This window comes from Sorghum bicolor, chromosome 2 (assembly GCF_000003195.3).
Source record: "Sorghum bicolor cultivar BTx623 chromosome 2, Sorghum_bicolor_NCBIv3, whole genome shotgun sequence".
Lineage (NCBI taxonomy): Eukaryota > Viridiplantae > Streptophyta > Magnoliopsida > Poales > Poaceae > Sorghum > Sorghum bicolor.
In genome coordinates, this window is record NC_012871.2 from 5,642,012 (window position 1) to 5,663,564 (window position 21,553).

Below are 21,553 nucleotides of genomic sequence, written 5' to 3' on the forward strand. Positions count from 1 at the left end.
AAATCCAAAAAAATTCGACAATCAAAAGGCCTAGTAGCAACGAATCTTGAAATTACGTGTCATAATGCCATCCCCCGATTAATGGCAGGCAGTGGAGTGTCCAGTTGTCCTCCGCTACGGCGTACGGGTATACCCTATCCACTCGCCTTGCCCGTACAAGCACAGTCAACCTCCACACTTCCAGATCCGTTCCGAACCATCCAGACCAGAATGCGAAGCGAGGCTCACCCTCACAGTTCATCCAACGGCCACGATGCACCCTCACAGTTCATCCAACGGCCGATCTCGCCCCCCGCCCTTCGCGGCAGTTACACTTTCACCGCCCGCTCGCATTCACCGCGCGCCAGCCGTCAGCTGGCCAGCTTTTACTGCTCCCATCACTCCTCCAGTGCACGCGAAAAGCGCGCGGCGAAGGGAGGCGGTAAAAAAAAAAAAAAAACAGCAGCACGCGAGGCCGCGAGCGCCTCTCCATTTCGAACCAAAGGGGGGAAAGGAAAACAATCCAGCACCGTCTTCCTGTGGTCTCCTCGCCAAACCCTAGCGCCCGCGCCCGCGCCCCTGGTCCTCCGCCCCCACCACCGTCGCCGTCGCGGTCGGGCGCCCCCTATGGCGAAGTCGCGGCCGCCCAAGCGGATCCTCGAGTCCTATACCATCAAGGGCTCGGACAAAGTCATCAAGCGTGAGTGCCCCTTTGCCCCTGTCTGATCCGGAATTTACGGGGGGGTTTTTGGGGGGATTTTTGGTGGCCGGTGGCGTATTTGGGATATGTGTCCGGAGTCTCGGTTTCCGGGCCCTGGGATTCGGGGTGCCTTTACTTCGGGGTAGATTGATTTCGTCAGAAATGTTTTGTTTGCAATTATTATTATCGGGCGCTCTGTTGTTGTTTTGGCTACTTATGCCTTTAATAATACGGTTGGAATTTAACCGTTTATTGTTCGCTGCGGCCAACTCCGTGTCTAATTGGGGTTTGAATTCAGTTAGCACTGTGAAGGCGTAATCTTCGAGAGGGTTAGCATCGCGGTGCTTATTACAGTACCATGCTATGCTCTGGTCACTTGAAACCTTTATTTTTTTCTGTACCAAGCTTTCGTTAACGTGAACTCAACTTATTGGAATGTTCAGTCTTGTAGGTATTTGTGGGTGTGTTTACATCGCATTGGCACCTGTGTATCAACGAGCTCGATTTTTTTTTGGAACTGGAGGGGCCGCAGCACCTACAGAGAAAATGCATTAATAACAAAGTCAAAAACGAGAATTACAATATCGATTTATACAAAATAGAATAAAATAATAGTGCAATAAGCTATTTCAGGACTGATGTGCTCTTGGATTGGATTATCCACATTTCACTAGTATCTTGGCTCTGTTATTCCTTTTGAAATTTGGTAGATGAATAGTACTCCCTCCATACCAAATTGTAAGTCGTTTGACTTTTTTTATCCAAAGTTTGACCACTCGTCTTATTCAAAAAATTTATGCAAATATAGTCAAATTTAAGTCATTCTCGAAGAACTTTTATTAATAAACATATACACAACAAAAAAAAGTGATATTTTGTACAAAACTTTGAATAAGACGAGTGGTCAAACTTGATATTAAAAAAGTCAAACGACTTACAATTTGGGATGGATTGAGTATTATTTTAGATAGAAGAGCTCAATCAAGTTTTTTGTAATACACTGTACTTGCTTTGTCCTTCCACTGTCGTTGCACAAATTTTGGTATGAGGTTTTCAAAAAGAACGGTCCTTTCTTTTTTCTTGCAAAAAAAATATCATAATGGAAGAACTTTGGATACCTCTGTAAAACAAATACACTTCTGATCTGACCTTTTCAAACTAAAATACGCCTTATAGAAGTGAAGGATGTAGTGTTTTTGTTTATATAAGGCTTTCTCATTGCTTTGACGAAGCAGCATAAGGCGGCTTTCAGATTTGATGATTGATTCTTTAAATTGTTTCTTCCAGCTGGTGATTGCGTGCTAATGAGGGCCTCTGATGCATCAAAGCCACCTTATGTGGCAAGAGTTGAGGCAATTGAGGCAGCAGGATCTCGAGGTACCAATGTGAGAGTACGAGTGCGGTGGTATTATCGACCAGAGGAGTCCATAGGTGGTCGGCGGCCATTTCATGGTTCCAAGGAGGTCTTCCTCTCTGACCACTATGATGTACAAAGTGCTGACACCATTGAGGGGAAATGCAATGTCCACAGCTTCCGTAGCTATACAAAGCTTGATTCTGTCAATGCTGAGGATTTCTTCTGCCGCTTTGAATATAAATCAGCTACTGGCAGCTTCGTACCAGATCGCATAGCAGTGTAAGAACACAGTGAGGCTTTTGCAATTTCATTATTTTGGATTTGCATTTTTTTTTTGCATTTATAATTTGTAGCAACATCCATATAATCTGATCCTTTGACTTGTGCAATGTGTCTCCTGCTACCTCTAATCCAGCATAGATTAGATTATGCTTCTGGTAGTTAGCTTTGGTTTTTGAAAGAAGCATTTTCCCCTACATGTGCCCCCTATTGGATTGCTTATTGGTAGTGGAGTTAGACAATTATAGTTATAGAATTATTAATAGGAGTAAACCATGTCAAAAACCAATTGAATAATATGTTTGGTGTGGAAAGCACTTAAAGGTTAAGTACTCCCTCTGTCTCCAAATGTAAGGTCTATTTTTTCGAGACTTTGACTAACAATTACTCAATTAATATAACATGTTTGTGATGCATAAGCAAGTACTTTTGAATATGATAAAATATATCAAGTTTGTGTCAGAAGGTTATATACTACTATAGTCATTATTGGTCAAAGGCAGAGGGAGTAACTTGATTTGCAGTAAGTAGATGATATATGTCCTAATTTTAGTATCATGTCACCAGTAGATAACCCTCACAAGTTTCTTCAAGGATCCCACCATAGTCACAGAAAACAGGGTTGAAGGCATCAACCCTCGACCTGGGAATGTCACCCCTGACTTGGGTATTGGGGTTATTTTCGACCCCACCATGTGAAAAAGTCTCGTGAGTAGCGTACCACGTTCCTTGACCCCGTCGAGCTGAGAACTTTGTAACTATATCCCCACACGAGTCTTTTGTTTTAGAAATGGTATTTTCTGTATGTTCCCGCGGTTAATGAGGCCATAACTCAATTTCATATTGTATATGATCCTACGTCATCATGAACCTCTTTGTACTAAATAGGATTAATCCATTTGTATGTTTTCCTATGCATGTGCAATAATTAAAGGACATGCGAATCCAATCATCTTTTCCAGTAGATGGTTTTGCTAACTTTTGTGTGTGTGTGTGGGGGGGGGGGGGGGGGGGGGCAACTACTGGTTCTCTGTTTACTGTAGCAGGAGTATTCTGAACAATGCCCTTGCGGCAAGTTAATTCCACTAATAGCACTCTTTGTTTGATTTCAAAGGCAGGACATGGAGTTAGCATGTGTTTAGTTGGGGATTAGAAGTGATGGTATGGACCCAACCCTGTTTTTTTAGGAGGGGTTCAACCCACTTCATGCTTAGTTTGGAGGTTGGGTTCGTCCCATGATTTTTGTTTGGTTTAGAGGTATCGATTTCATGGGTTTGGAGGTTGGGTTCAACCCAGCGATTCCCCAACCGCCCCAGCTGAGCAACTCCAGGCACGTTTGGTTTCCCGATCAAAACTTGCCTAGCTGAGCTAGGATAGAAAACAGAGCAATACGTTTGGTTGATTTGCTAGCAATCTAGGGGCTTGTGCTGGCAAGACTTTTGAGCAGATTCCTTGCTGGGACGAGCGAGACGAATCGGCTCGCCAGGCATAGCAAGCTTTTCGTGGACCGTGCAAGCAAGACAAGCGAACCTGGCTCTGGAATCAAACGTCCCCTCCCTGTCTGCCCACACCACCACTTGGGATCTCTGCCAGCTCGTGTTGCTACTAGGCCTCCTAGCCATTCCCCATGCTGATGGTGTGCTGTGCTCCCATCATGAGTTGTCCCATGATGCGATGCTTCCACCGAAGCTCCCATTTCTCAATGTGCCGCCCGATGTGGCCATTGCCCACCGCGCTCCTTGCCACCGCCTCCTCGCTGCTCGCTCGTGCCTCTGCCTTCAATTTGGCTGCACCCATGCTTGCTGCTGGTGTCCTATGCATCCCATGCGTGCGCAGACAATGTGCCAATTTCTTTGTTTTGGAGGGATAGAACCAACCCGCATCTCAGGAGAATGTTCCCGAGGGATGGACCCAATCCACTGGGACCTCAGACCAAACATTTCTAAATATGGGTCCGACCCACCCCAACTTCCACTGACCCTTTAAACAAACACATGGTTAGTTACTGGCAATTACAATAAGGTAAAGAACTAAAGGGGTGCAGATAGAAATTAGATTTTGGGAATACCTGTCGAAAGATAGGATATTTCTTGCTTGGTTTTGGAATAGATGCATGGCTTCCTTGTATAGTGGATGCAGACCCCCAACTTTTGATAACAGCATCTGGTTTCCATATTCCTAGAACTATGAACCATGGCTTCCTTGTATAGTAGATGCAGACCCCCAACTTTTGATAACAGCATTTGGTTTCCAGATTCCTAGAACTACTATGAACCTAAACTGTCACCAACTCAGAACCTGTTGCCCCACCACATATTCTGTTTCAACCTTGCTGTCTGCTCTTATGGTTGGGTGTCGTGGGCCATGACACAACATTGCCACCTTGGATGAAAACAGGGAACTATCATGGATGCAGACTTTGAACCTTTCCCAGAAGGACCAGACTTCCTAAATCCTAATTCTCCCTTGATTCTGTTCCTTAATTCACCTGAACAATTGTGTGCCTGAACTATTCTGGTCAGATATAACTTCAGCCCTATTTTCTAATGCTAGGCTGCTAGCCCAAACTCAAAACTCCCTGAGGACTCCAACCTATGTTCCTCCTGTGCTACTCAATGTACGGGCTGCTACTTGGCTTGCCTTTCGTTATGATATATGCTGGCTCACTGGCTGCACCTCGCGCTTGAGCTTACGTTACTACAACTTTCCTCACATTTTTATGTTTTTGAAAAGCCATAGATGGACTTTTTTATTTCCAATGTAAACCAAGTCTTTATTTGTTGTTAGCCTTTAGCTGCCTTTACCGATTTGCAGGTTTGGTTTCTGTAAAGTTCTTAAGTCTGAATCACCATTTTTTATTTCTCTCATCTCTTTTGTAAAACATGTGCCAGGTTTTGCAAGTGTGAGATGCCATACAATCCAGATGATCTTATGATCCAGTGTGAGGAATGTTCTGACTGGTGAGCATATAGATGATGCTGTCCTAAGAAAGTTTTTTATACATCATGCTATACCTCTTTTCCTCTGGTGCATTGTTTAATTCCATTGATTGCTTTATTGGTCTATGAATGGGTGGATTTGTTGTATTTGTTTGAGATTAGACATGAGATAGGAATACTGAACTGGCCAAAACGAATTACTTTCCTTTGGTACCTTTGTACAGTTATGCAGTGTAAGTGTTTAACATGATATTCACTGTGTAGTGTGTACTTCTCCCAATGAGGACCAAAATAGTCAAAATGAATAAATAACTGTTTTTAGCTTCTTTCATTTGCTAAAATAAAGTGTATTTACTGCTGTTCACTTACGAGTTGTGTTCTCAAATTCTTAACAGGTCATAGTTGGTTATGCAGGGTGGCATTTTAATTTTTAGGCCTTTCACAATTCACATACATATCTGAGCATTGATTGGTTCATGGCCCTGTGCGCACGAGTCATTTTGTGCCCTTTGAGCCTTATATTGGTATACTTTCTATAACAACCTTCTCGTTTTCAGGTTTCACCCTGCTTGCATTGGGATGACAATCAAAGAAGCAAAGAAACTAGAGCATTTTTTCTGCCAGACCTGTACAGCTGAAAATGGGAAGATGGTTGAGAATTCACATGAAGCTACAGCGCAATCGGAAGAAAAGGTAAGCTGCACGTGATGCTAGTTGCTTCTTATCATTGATTTAAGTTTGCTTTGCTATTTAAAACTACAATGCAAATCTTAATAATGCTTCTAATAATAATAATATAACTTATCTCTTCAGCCGGTGGAGTCAAAAAGGCGGCGAAGGTGATGGCCCTGCTGATTAAATCCATGCTGGGTTGTACAAAGCCTTCCCAAGTTTGAGAACCTGTAATTTTATTGTTCGTCGCAGTTTGTGGTTCAGGGGTCCCCCTCTAATGTCAGGCACACAGTGTACATAGCTTGCAACCTGATCAGATTGTTGTATTAGAGCATACTAGGATTTGTGTGGTGGTAGCATCGGCAGTCGGACTATTGGAGTATATGTAGAGTTGTATGGCATCGTAATGCCAGCAGCATCAGGTGATCAAGCTTCCTCTGGGCATTAGGACTCCTGCATATGATCGATCCAGCAATAATAATACTTCCATGCAGCTGCAGCTGGACCTGGCTAGTCAGTCACTAGTAAGTTGTCAGGAAAAACTTTTGTATTGTCATGTGAACCTTTTCTGAAATCCTGTGTAATGCAAGCATCTTAGTGTGGTACTTGCAAAACTGTTGCATGAAATTGGACACCCACCCTGGCCCATTGGCTGTGGTTGCGTATTTGCGTCAGTCGGCATTGTGTTTTAAGTTTGGATGAATGAACAATAATAAAGTTCAAAGTTTTAAGCCAATTGAACTGGTCTTGCTCAACGAAACATACCCTCTCACACATTTTGAATTATATCTCGAGTTAATGTGATGTTTATTGAAATAGTGGGCTAATAAATTGGTGACCAAACTATGATTGTCAAGTTTAGCAAGGCATAGCTTGACAAATTAGATGACCAACCAAACAGCCGCACTTTATCCGAGTGGATCTATCTATCTCGATTGCACAAAGAAATTCGGGTCCACGCTAGGGTAGCGGTCCAAAACTGCGGCTGGCCGTACCTGCGCTCGCCCCGCCGAGGCTGGCAGCAGCTGGAGCCACGCCTCCGCCGCACTGCACGGCCGCTGTCACGACGCCATGGACGCTGCTCGCCTGCCATGCGATTTCTCTCCACCCCAACCCCAAGCTGCTCACGACCTGTAGTTGTCGCTGAAGCTGCTCCCGAGAAGACCTCTACAGATCACTCCCCACCCCCACATCCTAGCTGCAGCGTCGGCCTGCGTACGTGCAGCAGCCGCGACATCCCCCCGCGCCTTCTTCAACCCCCGTGGCTTCGGATGCTCCACTCCGTCTCCCTTGGACTTGTTTGTAACTGGCTTGATCAGCGTTTCGACTCTCAAGTAACCGACCCGAGCTGCAACCTGCTGACTGATGAGCGAAGGTGCGTTTCCTCGCCGTCATTCTTGTTCCTGGATGCTATGGTGCAGTTTCTGCTTCGTTTCCTCTGCCAGTGGTTCTGGGTGAAATCGACGTCAGATCTTGGTCTTGCGCTGCTGCTAGTTACTCTGGAGCCTTTTGGATTGGGAGATTTGGATCCGAATCCTTAGGATTCAGCTTAAAATTTTAGTAACCCTCCAATGTTATTAGAGAAATCCCCTTCTTCTAAACATATAATAGAAAAATTAGGTGTTTTTATTGTCAGAATATTCAGCAATGCGATGTTTGTGTTGCCACTACAAGTAAGTGTAATTTCAATCGAGGCTAATCAACTGTTTTGATCTGCTTATCTGAACTTCGATGATACATTCAACTCAATCTCAACCAGGACTACTTGAAATGGTTTGGAGAATATATGTATCTTTGACAGGATAATGCAAAAGCTAATGCAGATCAAAGCTTAAACTATGAATTTTGCTAGAAGAATAATGGTGCTGGTGTTTCCATATTGTCCAGCGATGTGATTTCTTCCTTTCCATAACATTTATGCATGTAACTGGTTATTTCTCTGCCTGCAGGATCAAGCCCACAAGAAAGCACCTCGCCGATGCTGAGTCCTTAGGAATAGTTTCTGCAAGAAAAACGTAAAATGGCAGAAGCTTTGGTCATAGTGGTTCTTCAGAAGATTACCTCTGCACTTGGAGCAGAGGGGTTGAAAATTATCGGCTCAAAGTTACAGAAGCAGGTACCTGACGTGCAAGAAGTAATCAACAGAATGAGGCTACTCCAAAGTGATTTGTCGATGATGCAAGCATTCATAAGTCAAGTAGATGCTCACAGTTCCAGTGATAAGTTACTGGGGGCCTGGCTGGAACAGGTAAGACAAGCAGCACATGACGCTGAGGACATTGTTGACGAGTACATCTATCTTGTTGGCCAAATGGAAGGAACAAACAGTTTCCTAAAGAGAGCATTGAACCAAGCAGCAGATGTTAAAAGATGGCGCAAGCTTGCAGCAGATGCTAAATTTGTGGAGGATTGTCTTAAAAAGATCACTGAGACAAAAGACAGGTTTGATGTATCAGCGGCCGACAGTAGGAGAGATAATGCATTGAGTTATTCTAGCAGATTCCAACATATGTCTGAACACTCGTACCTGAATGATGATTTTGTGGGGAACAAGGAAGAGGTGAAGTGCTTAACAGAATGGCTATCTGATTTGAGGAAAGACCGCACTGTTATCTCCATATGTGGAATGGGAGGATTAGGTAAGACGACAATTGCTAGTAGCATTTACAAGAAGGAAGAAATTAAAAGAATGTTTATCTGCCGTGCATGGATCTCAGTATCTCAAAGCTACAGGGTTAAAGATCTCCTCCAAAAACTCTTACTGCAGCTTATTTCAAAAAATGAGAATATTCCGGATGGGCTTGACACTATGGATTGCGTGAATCTAGTTGAACTACTTAGAAGATATCTTAAGGACAGGAAATACTTAATTGTGTTGGATGATGTATGGAGTAGGGACTCTTGGCCTTTACTAGATAGTGCATTTGTCAAGAATGACAATGGGAGCCGAATTATTGTCACAACTCGAATCCAAGCTGTGGCATCTGTGGCTGATTCAAACCGTGAAATGAAGCTTAGCTTACTACCGAAGGAGGAAGCATGGACTCTTTTCTGTCAAAAGGCCTTCACAAGATTAGATGATAGAAGTTGCCCCCTCAGTCTTAAGACCTGTGCTGAAAGAATTGTAGGTAAGTGTCAAGGTTTGCCATTGGCTCTTGTTGCTTTAGGGAGTCTTCTATCCTACAAAGAAATGGATGAGCATGAGTGGGAATTGTTCTATAGACAACTTAGGTGGCAGCTGAGTAGCAACCCAATCAGTTACAACGATCTCCCTAGTTACTTGAAGAACTGTTTTCTTTACTTGGGTTTGTTCCCTGAAGACTATCAGATAGAACGGAAACAGCTAATCAGACTCTGGATAGCTGAAGGATTTGTTGAGGATAGAGGACCTGAGGTGACACTGGCAGATGTAGCTGCATGTTACCTGAAGGAGTTAACTGATCGTTCGTTGCTTCAAGTTGTTGACAGGAATGAATATGGAAGGCCAAAGAGGTTTCAGATGCATGACCTTGTGAGGGAGATATCTCTGACAATATCCAAGAAGGAAAAGTTTGCTATTACATGGGACTATCCTAACTCAGACTCCAGTTCTGATGGATCTCGTCGAGTCTCGGTACAGAAGGATGGTATTCTGATGCCGGTGAAAACTTCTGCACAGTTCAGGTCCATCATCATGTTTGTGGAGGAAGTATCATCGTCTTGGTTTAGGGACTGTTATCCAAGTTTTAGATTGTTGAGGGTCTTGAGCCTGAGACACTGCCATATTCAGAAAATTCCAGATATCATGTCTAATCTGTTTAACTTGCATTACCTTGACTTGGGATATACATTACTCAAGGAGATACCAAGATCTATTGGGAAGCTTAGCAATCTTCAGACGCTGTATCTCAAAGGTTCTGTACTCGAGTTGCCAAGTGAAGTAACTATGTTAACAAAGCTTCAGCACCTAATCATAGATGTTGGAAGGTTTGGCAGTTCAGCAAGTAACAAAATATGTCGCCAGGAACATCTGCAGACTCTGAAATACATAGAAGCCAACAGCTGCGTTGTTAGAAATCTTGGATGCTTGACTAGGATTAGAAGCCTTGGCATTAGGAAGGTGCTAGAATCCTACAACACAGATTTGTGGACTTCAGTAAGCAATATGAAAGCTTTGGCTGCGTTGTCTGTGATTTCTGCTGATCGCGACAGAGATATTCTTGATCTGTCAGACTTGAAACCGTTACCATACCTGGAGAAGCTTATGTTAAGCGGCAGGCTAGATAAAGGAGCTATTCCTCCTCCATTTGGCCACTTCCCCAGACTGAAAAGCTTGCGGCTTTGCTTTTCTGGGCTCCATGAAGACCCACTTGCTTTACTTGCTGTCATGTTTCAGAATCTAGGCCACCTTAACCTGTACCGGTGCTATGACGGTACGAGACTGACATTTCGTGCCAGGTGGTTCCCTATGCTCAAGCACCTCTACTTGAGCTCCATGGGTGAGTTGAAGGAGGTTGAGATTGAGGACGGCACCATGAGAGCCTTGCGTCGGCTAGAGCTCTGGGGCTTGAAAAGCTTGACGTCGGTACCAGAGGGCCTTGTACACCTTAAATCACTCCAACAGCTGTGCATTGGCTCGATGATGCCTGAAGAGTTCAAAACAAGGTTAGAAGGACGCGACCGATGGATTATTGAACACATCCCCTACATTGGAGATCCGTGATCAAGAGGACAGTCACATGCAAGCATCAATCGTATGCGTTGCCCAGTAAAAGTTTGATCATTTGATCTTTTTTTTTTCTTTTGAGGAGAAGATCATTTGATCTTGTTATGTTTCACGATTTAATCTGTTGTATCTTGTCTAATGTATATGCATGCTGTTCATGCTTCAATAAGCTACCCTGTTTCCCTTGAAATAGCAGTGCTATCACAAAGTAACACTTGACGCGATTAGTCATCAGAGAATTGTGCGAAAGCCACATGTAGTTTCAAATAAATCTCTGTGCATTCATACATGAGTGCAGAGAGAGAAGCTCCATGATTTGAATTTGTTTCAATTCATTGATAGTAAGTTATTTGCAGAAACATGACTACATGATTTACGAGAATTTCACTAGATTTTGGCAGTGCCAAGACCGCCGCGGTTTTAGAGCTGTCGCTACTGAGTATTTTCTGTAGTGAAGTTCTCGCAAGTCTTTTGTTTCTTGTCGGTTTGTGTCTTGACCGTTCTTTGTACTATGGACGGATTAATGTTGAACTTGGTACCTGGAAGATAATCTCTCCATGGCAACTTGCTTTGTGTCTTCTCTTATCTGTGATAGCGTGGCGTGAGATTCTGTTGCCTGATGCTACTGTTGATGACTGAATCTTGATGCAGCCCCGGGCCGCCGGGTCGACCATGGGCCGTAGCCGTAGGCTCAGGTCAGCGGTGTTTGTTTGAAGGGTTTTCCACAGCCCAATCCGATGTATATTATCGTCAGGCATAATAAACTTTTAATGAAAGGGATCAGGTTTAAACTTGGAGGGGACTGCCTGACTCTCTAAAGCTGATCATACACTTTGCTGGGCGGGCTTTAGATCGGGCTGTAAAAAAGAAAATTGACAAAAAGCAATGCCCAAACCTGATCGGCTGATTGTGGCCTGAGGCTTTGTTTAGTTTCAAAAAATTTTAGAAAAACGACACTGTAGTACTTTCGTTTTTATTTGACGAACATTGTTTAATCATGGAGTAACTAAGCTTAAAAGATTCGTCTTACGATTTATAGACAAACTGTATAATAACTTTTTATTTTTATCTATATTTAATACTCCATGTATGTGTCGTAAGATTCGATGTGACAAGTAATTTTGAAAAAGTTTTGAGTTTTGAGTGGTATGACTCGATGGCCCATGGGCCCATCTACCCTGGCCAAAAATTATAGCCCATGCCCGCCCAACGTGCAGGCCCGATTAGCCCAGATCGGGTTTTGGTCGCGTCGGGTCAATTTATTCCAAGGCCTTAGTTCCGAAAAAATTTCGGATTTCGGTACTGTAGCATTTTCGTTTTTATTTGACAAATATTATTCAATCATGGACTAACTATACTTAGGGCATGTACAACCCAAAGACAGAGGTCGTCTCCAAGAGCCTCGAATCTAACATACAGACAATTAAAAAGATAGGTCATACAACCCATAGATAGAAGGTCGTCTGCAAGCTACTTAATACTTTGCACCTACTCAGGATCAACTATGACCACCATTTTGTATACTAATATGTTGCCCTTCGATGGAATAAACAGCCATACACCACTTCAACTACTTCCCATTCAGTAAACTGTGTTGAAATCAATTCTGCCAGAAGGGTGCTCGAGTTGCAATAACTGATATATAGGACAAACAATCTCAGGGACTGACACTGACCATCTCAGGGTGAGCTCGGCGGCCAGGAACAAGCGACGAAGGTCGCCTACGCGGTTCACGGCGGCGCGGCCGGAGCTCGCCCGTGCGCGCGGTGCGATGGAGCTGGCCCGCGCTTCTCGCGGCGGCAGGGCGGAGGTCGCCGCACGCAGCCTGCAGCGCGGCTGGCGACAGCCGCGACGGAGATCGCGACGCGCAGCTCATGCCGTGGCGGAGGTAGCCGCGCGCAGGCCATGGCACGGCGGAGCTCGACCATGCTGCTCGCGGCGGCTGAGGCGCGCAACATTCTGCCACGCGCGCAAATACCAGATTCCGCACGGGATCAGCATCCTACGTCGAGTTGAGAAGACGACTCCTACAACGCTGCTTCGTCCGACGATTCGGCCTCGGAGCACGGGCTTTCGTCGTCGCCTCGTGAGGCGACGGAGCAGCCGTCTCCAAGCCAAAAGAGGGTGTTTTTCGCAAAAATGACGACGAAGAGACGGAGGAAGAGATGGCGTTGTACGTGACTTTAAAAGATTCATCTCGTGATTTACAAACAAACTGTATAATTAATTTTTATTTTTATCTATATCTAATGCTTCATGCATGTGCTCCAAGATTTGATGTGACGAGTAATCTTAAAAAGTTTTTAGTTTTCGGGGGTTTAGGGCCCAAGCACACGCACATACGTGGACAAGGCAACGTGACCTTTTTGCCCCCGATAACTCTGCCACGTCATAGCATCAACTCGTCCGTCTCCCAGACGCAACGAGCGCTAGCAGACGCTCATCAGGCAGTTGGCATTGGCACTCCACCTTCCATTCCACCAGACGCAAGCGAGCGCCCCCCACCTCCGCTCCTTAGTCCTTCCTCTCAACCGGGGCACGGCGCCTGGCTGCTCCGAGGCGAAGCCGGAGGACGACGGCATGGCGCGGCGCGAGGCGGCGAGGCTTCTCCGTCGCCTGGGCCCGCTCGCGGTCGAGTCGCCGACGCGAGGTGAATTGCTGGTTTAATTAGTTTGGGGGGGCTTGGTGCGCCCTGTTCCGGCCCCGTTGGTCCGGGAGGTGCTCGTGCCGGTGCCCGATCGGGTGGCTGCTTGCTGTGGAGCCTAGGTTTTGTCCGGGGACGACCGTAGTGCGTAGAGCGGGATTTAGCGGCGTTCGGGTGTGGGATTACTTCGGTGTTGGTGGTCTGGCATGGTTCTGTTGCAGTCCCGCTCTCGGTCTTCGTTGGCTCTAGCTTGAGGCCTGGTCCTAGTTAGTGGGGACTTCTATCTGTTGGTGTTGGAGCACCGAACTAAACTGCAGATGCTTCATGCCTTAATCACACTTGACTCTGTTCATTATTATTAAGTTACCGGAATGGTAAGCCGTATGTTGCAGGTGTTGTATGTGCTTGATGTAGCCTGTGTTGCCATGGCGGTTAGTGATTTAGATAGCGATGGAGCATTAGAATGCGGCTTTGATTAGCAATTTTTTTTTCTTTCATTTGGGGCAAGTTTGCGCAGTAGAGTATTACTAAAGGTTGATTGGAGAGCTGGTAGTGCATGGTGTATGCCAATCTTTGACGAAGTTACTTAAATGTATTTGCATAAGTGCTTGTCGGTTTATGACATGAAGAATATGTCCGGTTCACAAAAAGAATTGGATTAGTTCAATAACCCAATGAATGTGCCATCAGGCGTGTTGTCCGTGGAGTAGTACCTAGTTACCTATGTTTACGGCTTAGGCATTATTAGAAGTAAAGAATTATAGCAGCAGATTTTTTTTTCTTTCAGTGAGGATCGTGATAGCTTTAACAGTACAGAATCAATGATTAGATTTTAGTGAGAATTTTAGCCTATGATAATCTTTACTGTTCGAATACAGACTGGTAACTATATATCTCTGATGGCCCCTGTAAAATTCGAGAAGTTTTGATTAAAATCTGATGATAAATTATGCTTTTCAGGCATGCCTCGTTGTCAACATGAATCTGCAAACCACATTGTGAATTCTTGTAGAAGATTCCACTGGATTCCCAGTCTACAGCGCCCTCTGTGTGGACCTACAACTTGTCGGGGAATATATGAAGGTCAAAGCAGTGCTAACAAGGCTTGTGAAGTTCAGAAGCGCACATTTGGTTCTGCTGCAACTGCAACACACATTCAGAGGAATCCAGCCTATTCACAGCTGAGCTCTGATGATGTTTCTTACTTCAAGAGTGTCTTGGGTGAAAATGGTGTAGTTCAGGATGAAGACAGAGTCGCAGTTGCAAATGTAGATTGGATGGGTAAATACAGGGGTGCAAGTCAGCTACTACTTTTACCAAAAAATACTGCAGAGGTATTTCATCAGCCAATTTAATTTCTTGAATAGCGAAGTACTCCCTCCATCCCAAATTATAAGTCATTCCAAGAATCTTGGAGAGTCAAAGCATCTCAAGTTTGACCAACTTTATATGGTAGGATAATAACATTTATGATATCAACTAAGTATCATTAGGTTCTTCATTAATTATATTTTCATTGTATATCTATTTGATGCCACAAACTTTGTAATTTTTTCTATAATTTTGGTCAAACTTGAGATGCTTTGACTCTCCAAGATTCTTGAAATTACTTACAATTTGGGATGGAGGGAGTAGTTACCATCATTTTAACATAGTTTACTATTGATGTTCAGCCTTTGCGTACAATGTATAATTTCCTCAATGATCATTAATTTTCTAAATTTCTGAAATCACTATTTTGCATATACCAGGGTGTTATCAAATCCATTCAAATAACATATCTTATGCTGGTTCTTTAAATGGTTCACATTTTCATTGTCATGAAGATTTTTTCAATCACTGCTATTCTTGTTCAGACGCAAGAAAAGAATTAGTGTACAAATTCTTTATTCAAATATTCTGTTTCCAGGTTTCTAAGATTCTTTCATATTGCAACACCAGACGATTGGCTGTGGTTCCACAGGGTGGCAACACAGGTCTTGTAGGTGGCAGTGTGCCTGTTTATGATGAGGTAATTGTATTTCTAAAGCTTTTTAACCTGTGTCAGGAATGAAATGTTGTTTTTGCTAGGATACATCCTATTGTTTATGCAAATCATAACAACTTTTCTTTGCTGTTAACTAGAAAATGCTGAACTATTGTTCTGCAAATATGTGGGCTATATGTTTACATGGACTGACCAGAACACCAGATAAATTGCGAAATATGGGAAAAAGATCACATAGACCTTGTTCAATTTCAGTGTTATGCTTAATGTTATCTTTAGTATTTTTAAATTATTTTTTAACATCTCTCCCATATTTTTTCTATTCTTATGCTTATTGATGTGCCAAATTAGTTTTGTTATCTATGCAGTGGTTCTGCATTTGTAGTTTTTACTGTTCATAATGTTAAGGTCCAAGATCACTGATTAGTGTTTTGTGACCTTGCCTGCAGGTGATTGTTGGCCTCGCAGGCATGGACAAAATCATTTCCTTTGATAATGTGAGTTCAATTTCTTTTGTCTGGTTCAGTACCTTGTAGTTTGTTGTATTTTCATTAGTTGCTTCTTCAAATGCATCCAAGGGTCACGAGAAATCCTTGAATAGTTTATAAAGAAGGTGCCAACTTCTAAGTCTGCTTATTATGGTGTTGCTAGGTTAATGGCATTCTTACTTGTGAAGCTGGTTGTGTGTTGGAGAGTTTAAGTAACTTCGTGGAAAATGAAGGGTAAAGCTATTTTTGGCAGTTCTTCCCTAGATGTATTGTTCTGATTTCTGTTCCAAAGTCTTGTGCTGGTCCGCTGGATATGCTACTATGCTTCTCATACTCATCTGTTCTTGCTTGTGGAATCGCTAATGATTGTGACAGGTTCCAGAACATTTTTCATTCCTTTTAGTTCAGTTCTTATAAGATCTTTTTTCCCACCCAATAGGCCAACATAAAGTCTGTAACTTCCTATGGTGAATATATACTGAAAATTCTTGGCTAAATTTGTTTATCTCCATTTTCTGAACAAAAGAATTTACAATCATGAGCTACCCTTTAGAGAACACCAGTTCTTTGGTTTCAATGCTAGAAGCCTAATTGGTCTTGATCTGCTTCTCAGGTTTATTATGCCACTTGACTTGGGAGCAAAAGGTAGTTGCCACATTGGTGGGAATGTTTCAACTAATGCGGGTGGCCTGCGTTTCATACGCTATGGTTCACTTCATGGAAGTGTACTCGGTAGGTACTCGTATTGATCTTATAATATAATTTTAAGTTTTTAACACTTCCCTAAAAAAATTATAATTTTAACACAAATACATGTATTTAAACTCTCAGGGATCTGTACTTTCCTTTTAAATTATGTTTGTTCCCATACAGGTCTTGAAGTTGTCCTGGCTGATGGGACTATCCTTGATATGCTTACTACTTTAAGGAAAGACAATACTGGGTATGATCTGAAGCACTTATTTATTGGTATGTACTGAGCATGATAACTACTCTATGACCACTGTGAAAGCAATACTATTTTTGCAACACCAATCAGTTAGTGAATACACAACTTATTGTTCAGGAAGTGAAGGCTCACTAGGAGTAGTCACCAAAATATCAGTACTTACGCCTGCAAAGCTACCATCAACTAATGTTGCATTTCTTTCCTGCAATGACTACAAAAGCTGCCAGGTTCATTCGCCTTGGAATTCTCAACTCTCTCTCTCTCTCTCTCTCTCTCTCTCTCTCTCTACAAAAGTAAATTTATTCAATCATTTCTATGCATGAGGTCTTTAATAGTGATTACTGCTTACTGATTGTGTTCCCAGAAATTACTGCTGGCAGCAAGGAGGAGCTTGGGTGAGATCTTGTCTGCATTTGAATTCATGGATCATCACTGTATTAATCTGGTACTTACATATGAAATTCTTTTTGAATTAAGTTGCTTCATAGAGTGAATTAAGACCCACAAATTTCTTATTTAGCATCATTTTAATGTCTGAGCTAATAACTAAATTGGGCCTTCCTCAACTTTGCCCCACATTGGACCCAGCTTTATGCCACAGACTGACATTTAGAACAGGGGATGAAATTGTGAATCCCTTGCTAGGTTGATCAGTTTGATCCAATGAAATATACCTTTGATATTCTTGTACATCAATAAGCCCTCGAAAATAACTTGATTTTCTAAGGTGCTCCTATGTACAATGAAATATTTCATTATTTTGTCTGCTTTGCATATTTAGATTGTTTTTTGATAGATTGTTTATTCTGGAGGCTATGCGACATTTGGAAGGAGTTCATAATCCATTACCTGCATCACCATACAAATTTTATGTTTTAATTGAGACAACAGGAAGTGATGAATCATATGACAAGTAAGTTATTGTAGAAATAGAACTTGATTCAACAATGATCATTTGTCAATGTTTATGACAGTAGAGGTTATTACTGTTGCCCTTCGATTCTGATTTATCTGTGACTATTGCTAATTAGAGAGAATGTAATACCTGTTTTACTTTTTTTTATTCATGAGATTTATCAAATAGTAAAAAGGTTTCTGCTTGCATGAAGCTTTCTATCTTTGTACTGATTTTTCTATATTTTGACATTACTTTGGTGAAAAATAATAGCACGAAAGAAATTGTTGTCCTTTATGGATATGGACTAGATGAATAGATGATGATTTCTGTAGCATGTTTTCTTCTGAACATATTCATTCTGTGACCTGACAATTGACATTATCTTATTGGCATATGCTTGAGAGAAAATTGACAATTGCTCTGTGGAAGATCAATTATCATGCCAACTTGCAGTTACTGAGATTTGGCTGTTCATCTGTGTATCTTTTGCTTAACACTATTCTAGTTTCTCATCATGTCTTTTTTTCTGGCTTTCTTTTGTAGAACAAAACTGGAAGCATTTTTGTTGCGTTCAATGGAAGATGGTCTAGTAGCTGATGGTGTTATCGCGCAGGATATCAGCCAAGCATCAAACTTTTGGCGGATCCGCGAGGTTGTCATCCTATAATCAATACTCTGTTTATCTCTTATACAGTTATACCCAATGTTGACTGATGATGAATGTTATGTCTGCTGAAACTTGTCAACCATCAGTATCAAACTGTTCATGTGCTTAGTGGTAGTTCTGTACTAGCATGTAATAGCTAACATTTAACACAGATGCTCATGTTTACGGATTACAAAGTGATTCAATGTCTGATTTGAAATAAGATGAACTACATTTTTTTTTGGAACATGCGGCTTGGTTTTTCCAGTTAAATCCTTCAAACCTCAAACTTCAAGTGCCAGACCAACTATCAAATGCACAAAATGATGGATCATGTAGCGATAAATCTTGATTCTGCTTCTGTTGTTCTTGCAGGGTATATCAGAAGCATCTGTCAAAGTTGGTGCTGTGTATAAATATGACTTGTCCATACCTGTAGAGAAGCTCTATGATATTGTTGAAGAAATGCGCTGCCGTCTTGGTAATTGCGAGACTTGATCTACAAAAAATCTATGGGCTTCCAGTTAACTTAGTATGTTGGTTTTCTAGGTGATAGTGCAGAGGTATTGGGGTACGGCCACCTTGGAGATGGGAATCTGCATTTGAACATTGTATCAAGCAAATATGACGACAGTGTATGTCTTTTATATCAATTTGGATATAACATGGAAGTTGGATGTAGATTGTTTACTTATTTAATGCTTCAGTGTCTTGAGATGGTTAATGGATAACCTTATCTTGTTTTTCCAATGGATTTTTAGACTCTTGGACGAATTGAACCATTTGTCTATGAATGGACTTCAGCACAAAGAGGAAGCATCAGTGCAGAGCATGGTTTGGGGCTAATGAAAGCTGAGAAGATTCACTACAGTAAATCACCTGAAGCAGTAAGTTTTCTATTGTCCTACCACCACTTGCAGGAAGCATGTACACGATGAGTTAGGAAATGACCAATCATACTGAGTTGTGGACTTCATCGATTGAATTGCTACTTTGCTTGTACATTTTCAAGCTGCCTTTTTGGTTGGCAAAACTTATTAGATGGGTCATATGAATATTTGAACACACCAAGGTTTGTGTGCACCACCTTTTTTTGCACTCTTTTATACTCCCTCCATTTCAAATTATAAGACATTTTGGCATTTCTAGATATATTTCTTTTACCATGTACCTAGACATAGTGTATATCTATGTGTATAGCAAAAACTATGTATCTAGAAAAGCCAAAACGTCTTATAATTTGGAATGGAGAGAGTACATTATTAAAGAACGGTGCAATGTGCTTTTATGGGAGTCAGGAGACGCTTAGGTCTTTCCTGCTTTGATTAGTCTATTGGTCCTACCACATGTGGCATAGCTTAGTAGTCAGAACTGTATTTTAACTGTCCCAGTAGCTAAATACAAGCAATGAGCTAATGCGCGGTTTTACTTTAAGAACAATGCACATGTTTGTATCAGTGTTTGTAGTACATCACTAGTAACCCTAGCTACACAGGATAGTTCAAATTACCATGGCCAACTAATGTTTCTGTTTTGATTAGGTGCAACTAATGGCCTCCATCAAGAAGTTGCTGGACCCCAATTCGATACTGAACCCCTACAAGGTTCTGCCGCAGTCTGTACTGTAGCTGAAGGTACTCTGTTATCGGCAGTATGTAATATACCGTAAAGGTACTTCCTGTAGTTGCAAGGAATTATAGTTAGTTCCAAACTATATTTTCTTTCCAAATTTATGAAACTAATTGGTTCATGTCAACTGCTTCCGCCACCTGCAGCAGGTTAGGGACCCTTCAACTCACTGATGAGCTTGTGCCTGACCAGACTAGCCGCTTAATGCTTGAGTGAGCTGAGCAAAGTGAATAATTGGCAAGTAGTTGAGGATGCAAACGACAAGCAATGCCATTTTTGAAGTGCGACATCGTCGTGCCAGCCTTGCTTTGAAGACTCAAAGAAAAAGTCAGTCCGGCGGTTCGACAGCTCACTATAGCTAATAGCAAGTCAATCCGGCGGTCCAAAACGTCAAATGATTGAAACCGAAGATAGAAGGTCTATTTTTAAGCACTTGTTCTGCCAGCCAGCAGCTCTCATAATAAATCAGTGTACAGTACTTCCAGTCATGGTTTTTCGGACAAGCGAACAGACTTACATGTTGTTCTAGCTTGCTTGATACGACTTTCATCAGTTTTTCTTTGTCCCAGTGGACAAGTGGTGAAATGGATTAACATAAATTAAACAGCTAGCAATAATACCCTTTTTTTTGGAGCATCCATCGTGTCACATGTAGATTCACACTTAGATCCATCACCATCTTCTAATGTTAATAGCCTAATCATCCCTGCTACAAAAATAGTTTAGAAGACAGTCCTTTTTTATTTACATAGGGGATAAGGTGCTGCAGAGCAACAATATTTGTAAATGTTTATAAGGTGATCCTATTAACAAGACTCCCTCTAAAGCTTAGGAGTACCATTACCACCTCTAAAAATATACTTGTGACTTACTACGCTGCCGGCTAAGGGGGTTTGTTCCGGCACTATTTTTTTTATTGTTTTTCCTTTGTTTTTTAAAAATTATTTATAGAGATGAATACCTTTAAGATGTCCATTTTTATTAATCAACTTATAATGAGTGTCTAGCCAACCGCATCTGTAAATAGCCCATTGAAAGAAATCATTGAACGAAGACGGTTGAGCCATCTGCCTCTATAAATAAAAGAAAAATGATTGTCTCTAAATCATTTTTATAGTTGCAGCAAACCTTAACAGTCACGACACATGAACCCGACGTAGTCACACATCTACTAGCTTCAAAAGCTGTTGTATTGTGTAAATCTTGTTCATGGCATGGTGTTTGTTATTGTTCGTAAATTATCAAAATATGAAAGACCTAAGGATCTCAATCCAATACTTTTATCCTTTTGTAAAATGTATGGTTTGTCCTTTACTTCACTCCCTGACCCATCAAGCTAGCACCTTGGGTCGTCCTCTTGACTGACGTAGTGGTAACAGGAGATATCATTGGTGACAAAGATTATATAGATCAGTATATAAGCTAACAGGACTTCTAACAGAAAAAAAAAAAGAAGTGATGTCTACAGTTTTGGAATTGTGATCTTGGAACTTGTAAGTAGAAAAAAGGGTGTCAAGGCCTCAAGGACACACACTCTGACGATAATACCTTAGTAAAGAACTTCCGTGAAGCTCTAAATGAAGATCAGAGGATAACAGAGTTGTTCGACGGCGAAATTGCAGTGGCAAGCAATTTAGAGCTGCTTCACAGTCTAGCAAAGATCGCTTTGGAATGCCTTCAC

The 21,553-nt window shown here is 42.0% G+C and overlaps 3 protein-coding genes across 6 annotated transcripts; all 3 read left to right on the plus strand.

Moving 5' to 3' along the window:
• LOC8075023 (chromatin remodeling protein EBS) lies at positions 406-6,662 on the plus strand. The gene is made up of 5 exons (XM_002459411.2): positions 406-679; positions 1,967-2,315; positions 5,207-5,275; positions 5,812-5,947; positions 6,068-6,662. Exons 1-5 carry the CDS (start codon positions 607-609, stop codon positions 6,095-6,097), a joined length of 657 nt encoding a protein of 218 aa, XP_002459456.1. The 5' UTR covers positions 406-606; the 3' UTR covers positions 6,098-6,662.
• Positions 6,872-10,952, plus strand: LOC8060770 (disease resistance protein RPM1). Its single transcript, XM_002459412.2, has 2 exons — positions 6,872-7,301; positions 7,876-10,952. Exon 2 carries the CDS (start codon positions 7,947-7,949, stop codon positions 10,626-10,628), a length of 2,682 nt encoding a protein of 893 aa, XP_002459457.1. The 5' UTR covers positions 6,872-7,301; positions 7,876-7,946; the 3' UTR covers positions 10,629-10,952.
• Positions 13,058-20,508, plus strand: LOC110432907 (probable D-2-hydroxyglutarate dehydrogenase, mitochondrial). 4 transcript variants are annotated; one of them, XM_021454094.1, is made up of 16 exons: positions 13,058-13,281; positions 14,236-14,609; positions 15,185-15,286; positions 15,712-15,759; positions 15,914-15,984; positions 16,364-16,482; positions 16,624-16,719; positions 16,817-16,926; positions 17,064-17,144; positions 17,512-17,612; positions 18,141-18,249; positions 18,619-18,724; positions 18,793-18,878; positions 19,005-19,130; positions 19,785-19,914; positions 20,019-20,508. In XM_021454094.1, exons 1-15 carry the CDS (start codon positions 13,212-13,214, stop codon positions 19,869-19,871), a joined length of 1,686 nt encoding a protein of 561 aa, XP_021309769.1. In that variant the 5' UTR covers positions 13,058-13,211; the 3' UTR covers positions 19,872-19,914; positions 20,019-20,508. The 4 variants fall into 4 exon arrangements, with proteins under 4 accessions (XP_021309769.1, XP_021309770.1, XP_021309771.1 ...); XM_021454095.1 differs by having other exon boundaries at positions 20,022-20,508; XM_021454096.1 differs by having other exon boundaries at positions 19,785-19,877.

Excerpts from the sequence above, each read along its gene's own strand:
- LOC8075023 (XM_002459411.2), top strand. The coding sequence starts at position 607 with ATGGCGAAGTCGCGGCCGCCCAAGCGGATCCTCGAGTCCTATACCATC. Across the intron at positions 680-1,966 it reads CTCGGACAAAGTCATCAAGC|CTGGTGATTGCGTGCTAATG; the intron begins GTGAGTGCCCCT and ends TGTTTCTTCCAG. Across the intron at positions 5,948-6,067 it reads CAGCGCAATCGGAAGAAAAG|CCGGTGGAGTCAAAAAGGCG; the intron begins GTAAGCTGCACG and ends TTATCTCTTCAG.
- LOC8060770 (XM_002459412.2), top strand. The coding sequence starts at position 7,947 with ATGGCAGAAGCTTTGGTCATAGTGGTTCTTCAGAAGATTACCTCTGCA.
- LOC110432907 (XM_021454094.1), top strand. The coding sequence starts at position 13,212 with ATGGCGCGGCGCGAGGCGGCGAGGCTTCTCCGTCGCCTGGGCCCGCTC. Across the intron at positions 16,927-17,063 it reads ATGACTACAAAAGCTGCCAG|AAATTACTGCTGGCAGCAAG; the intron begins GTTCATTCGCCT and ends TTGTGTTCCCAG. Across the intron at positions 17,145-17,511 it reads ATCATCACTGTATTAATCTG|GCTATGCGACATTTGGAAGG; the intron begins GTACTTACATAT and ends TTTATTCTGGAG.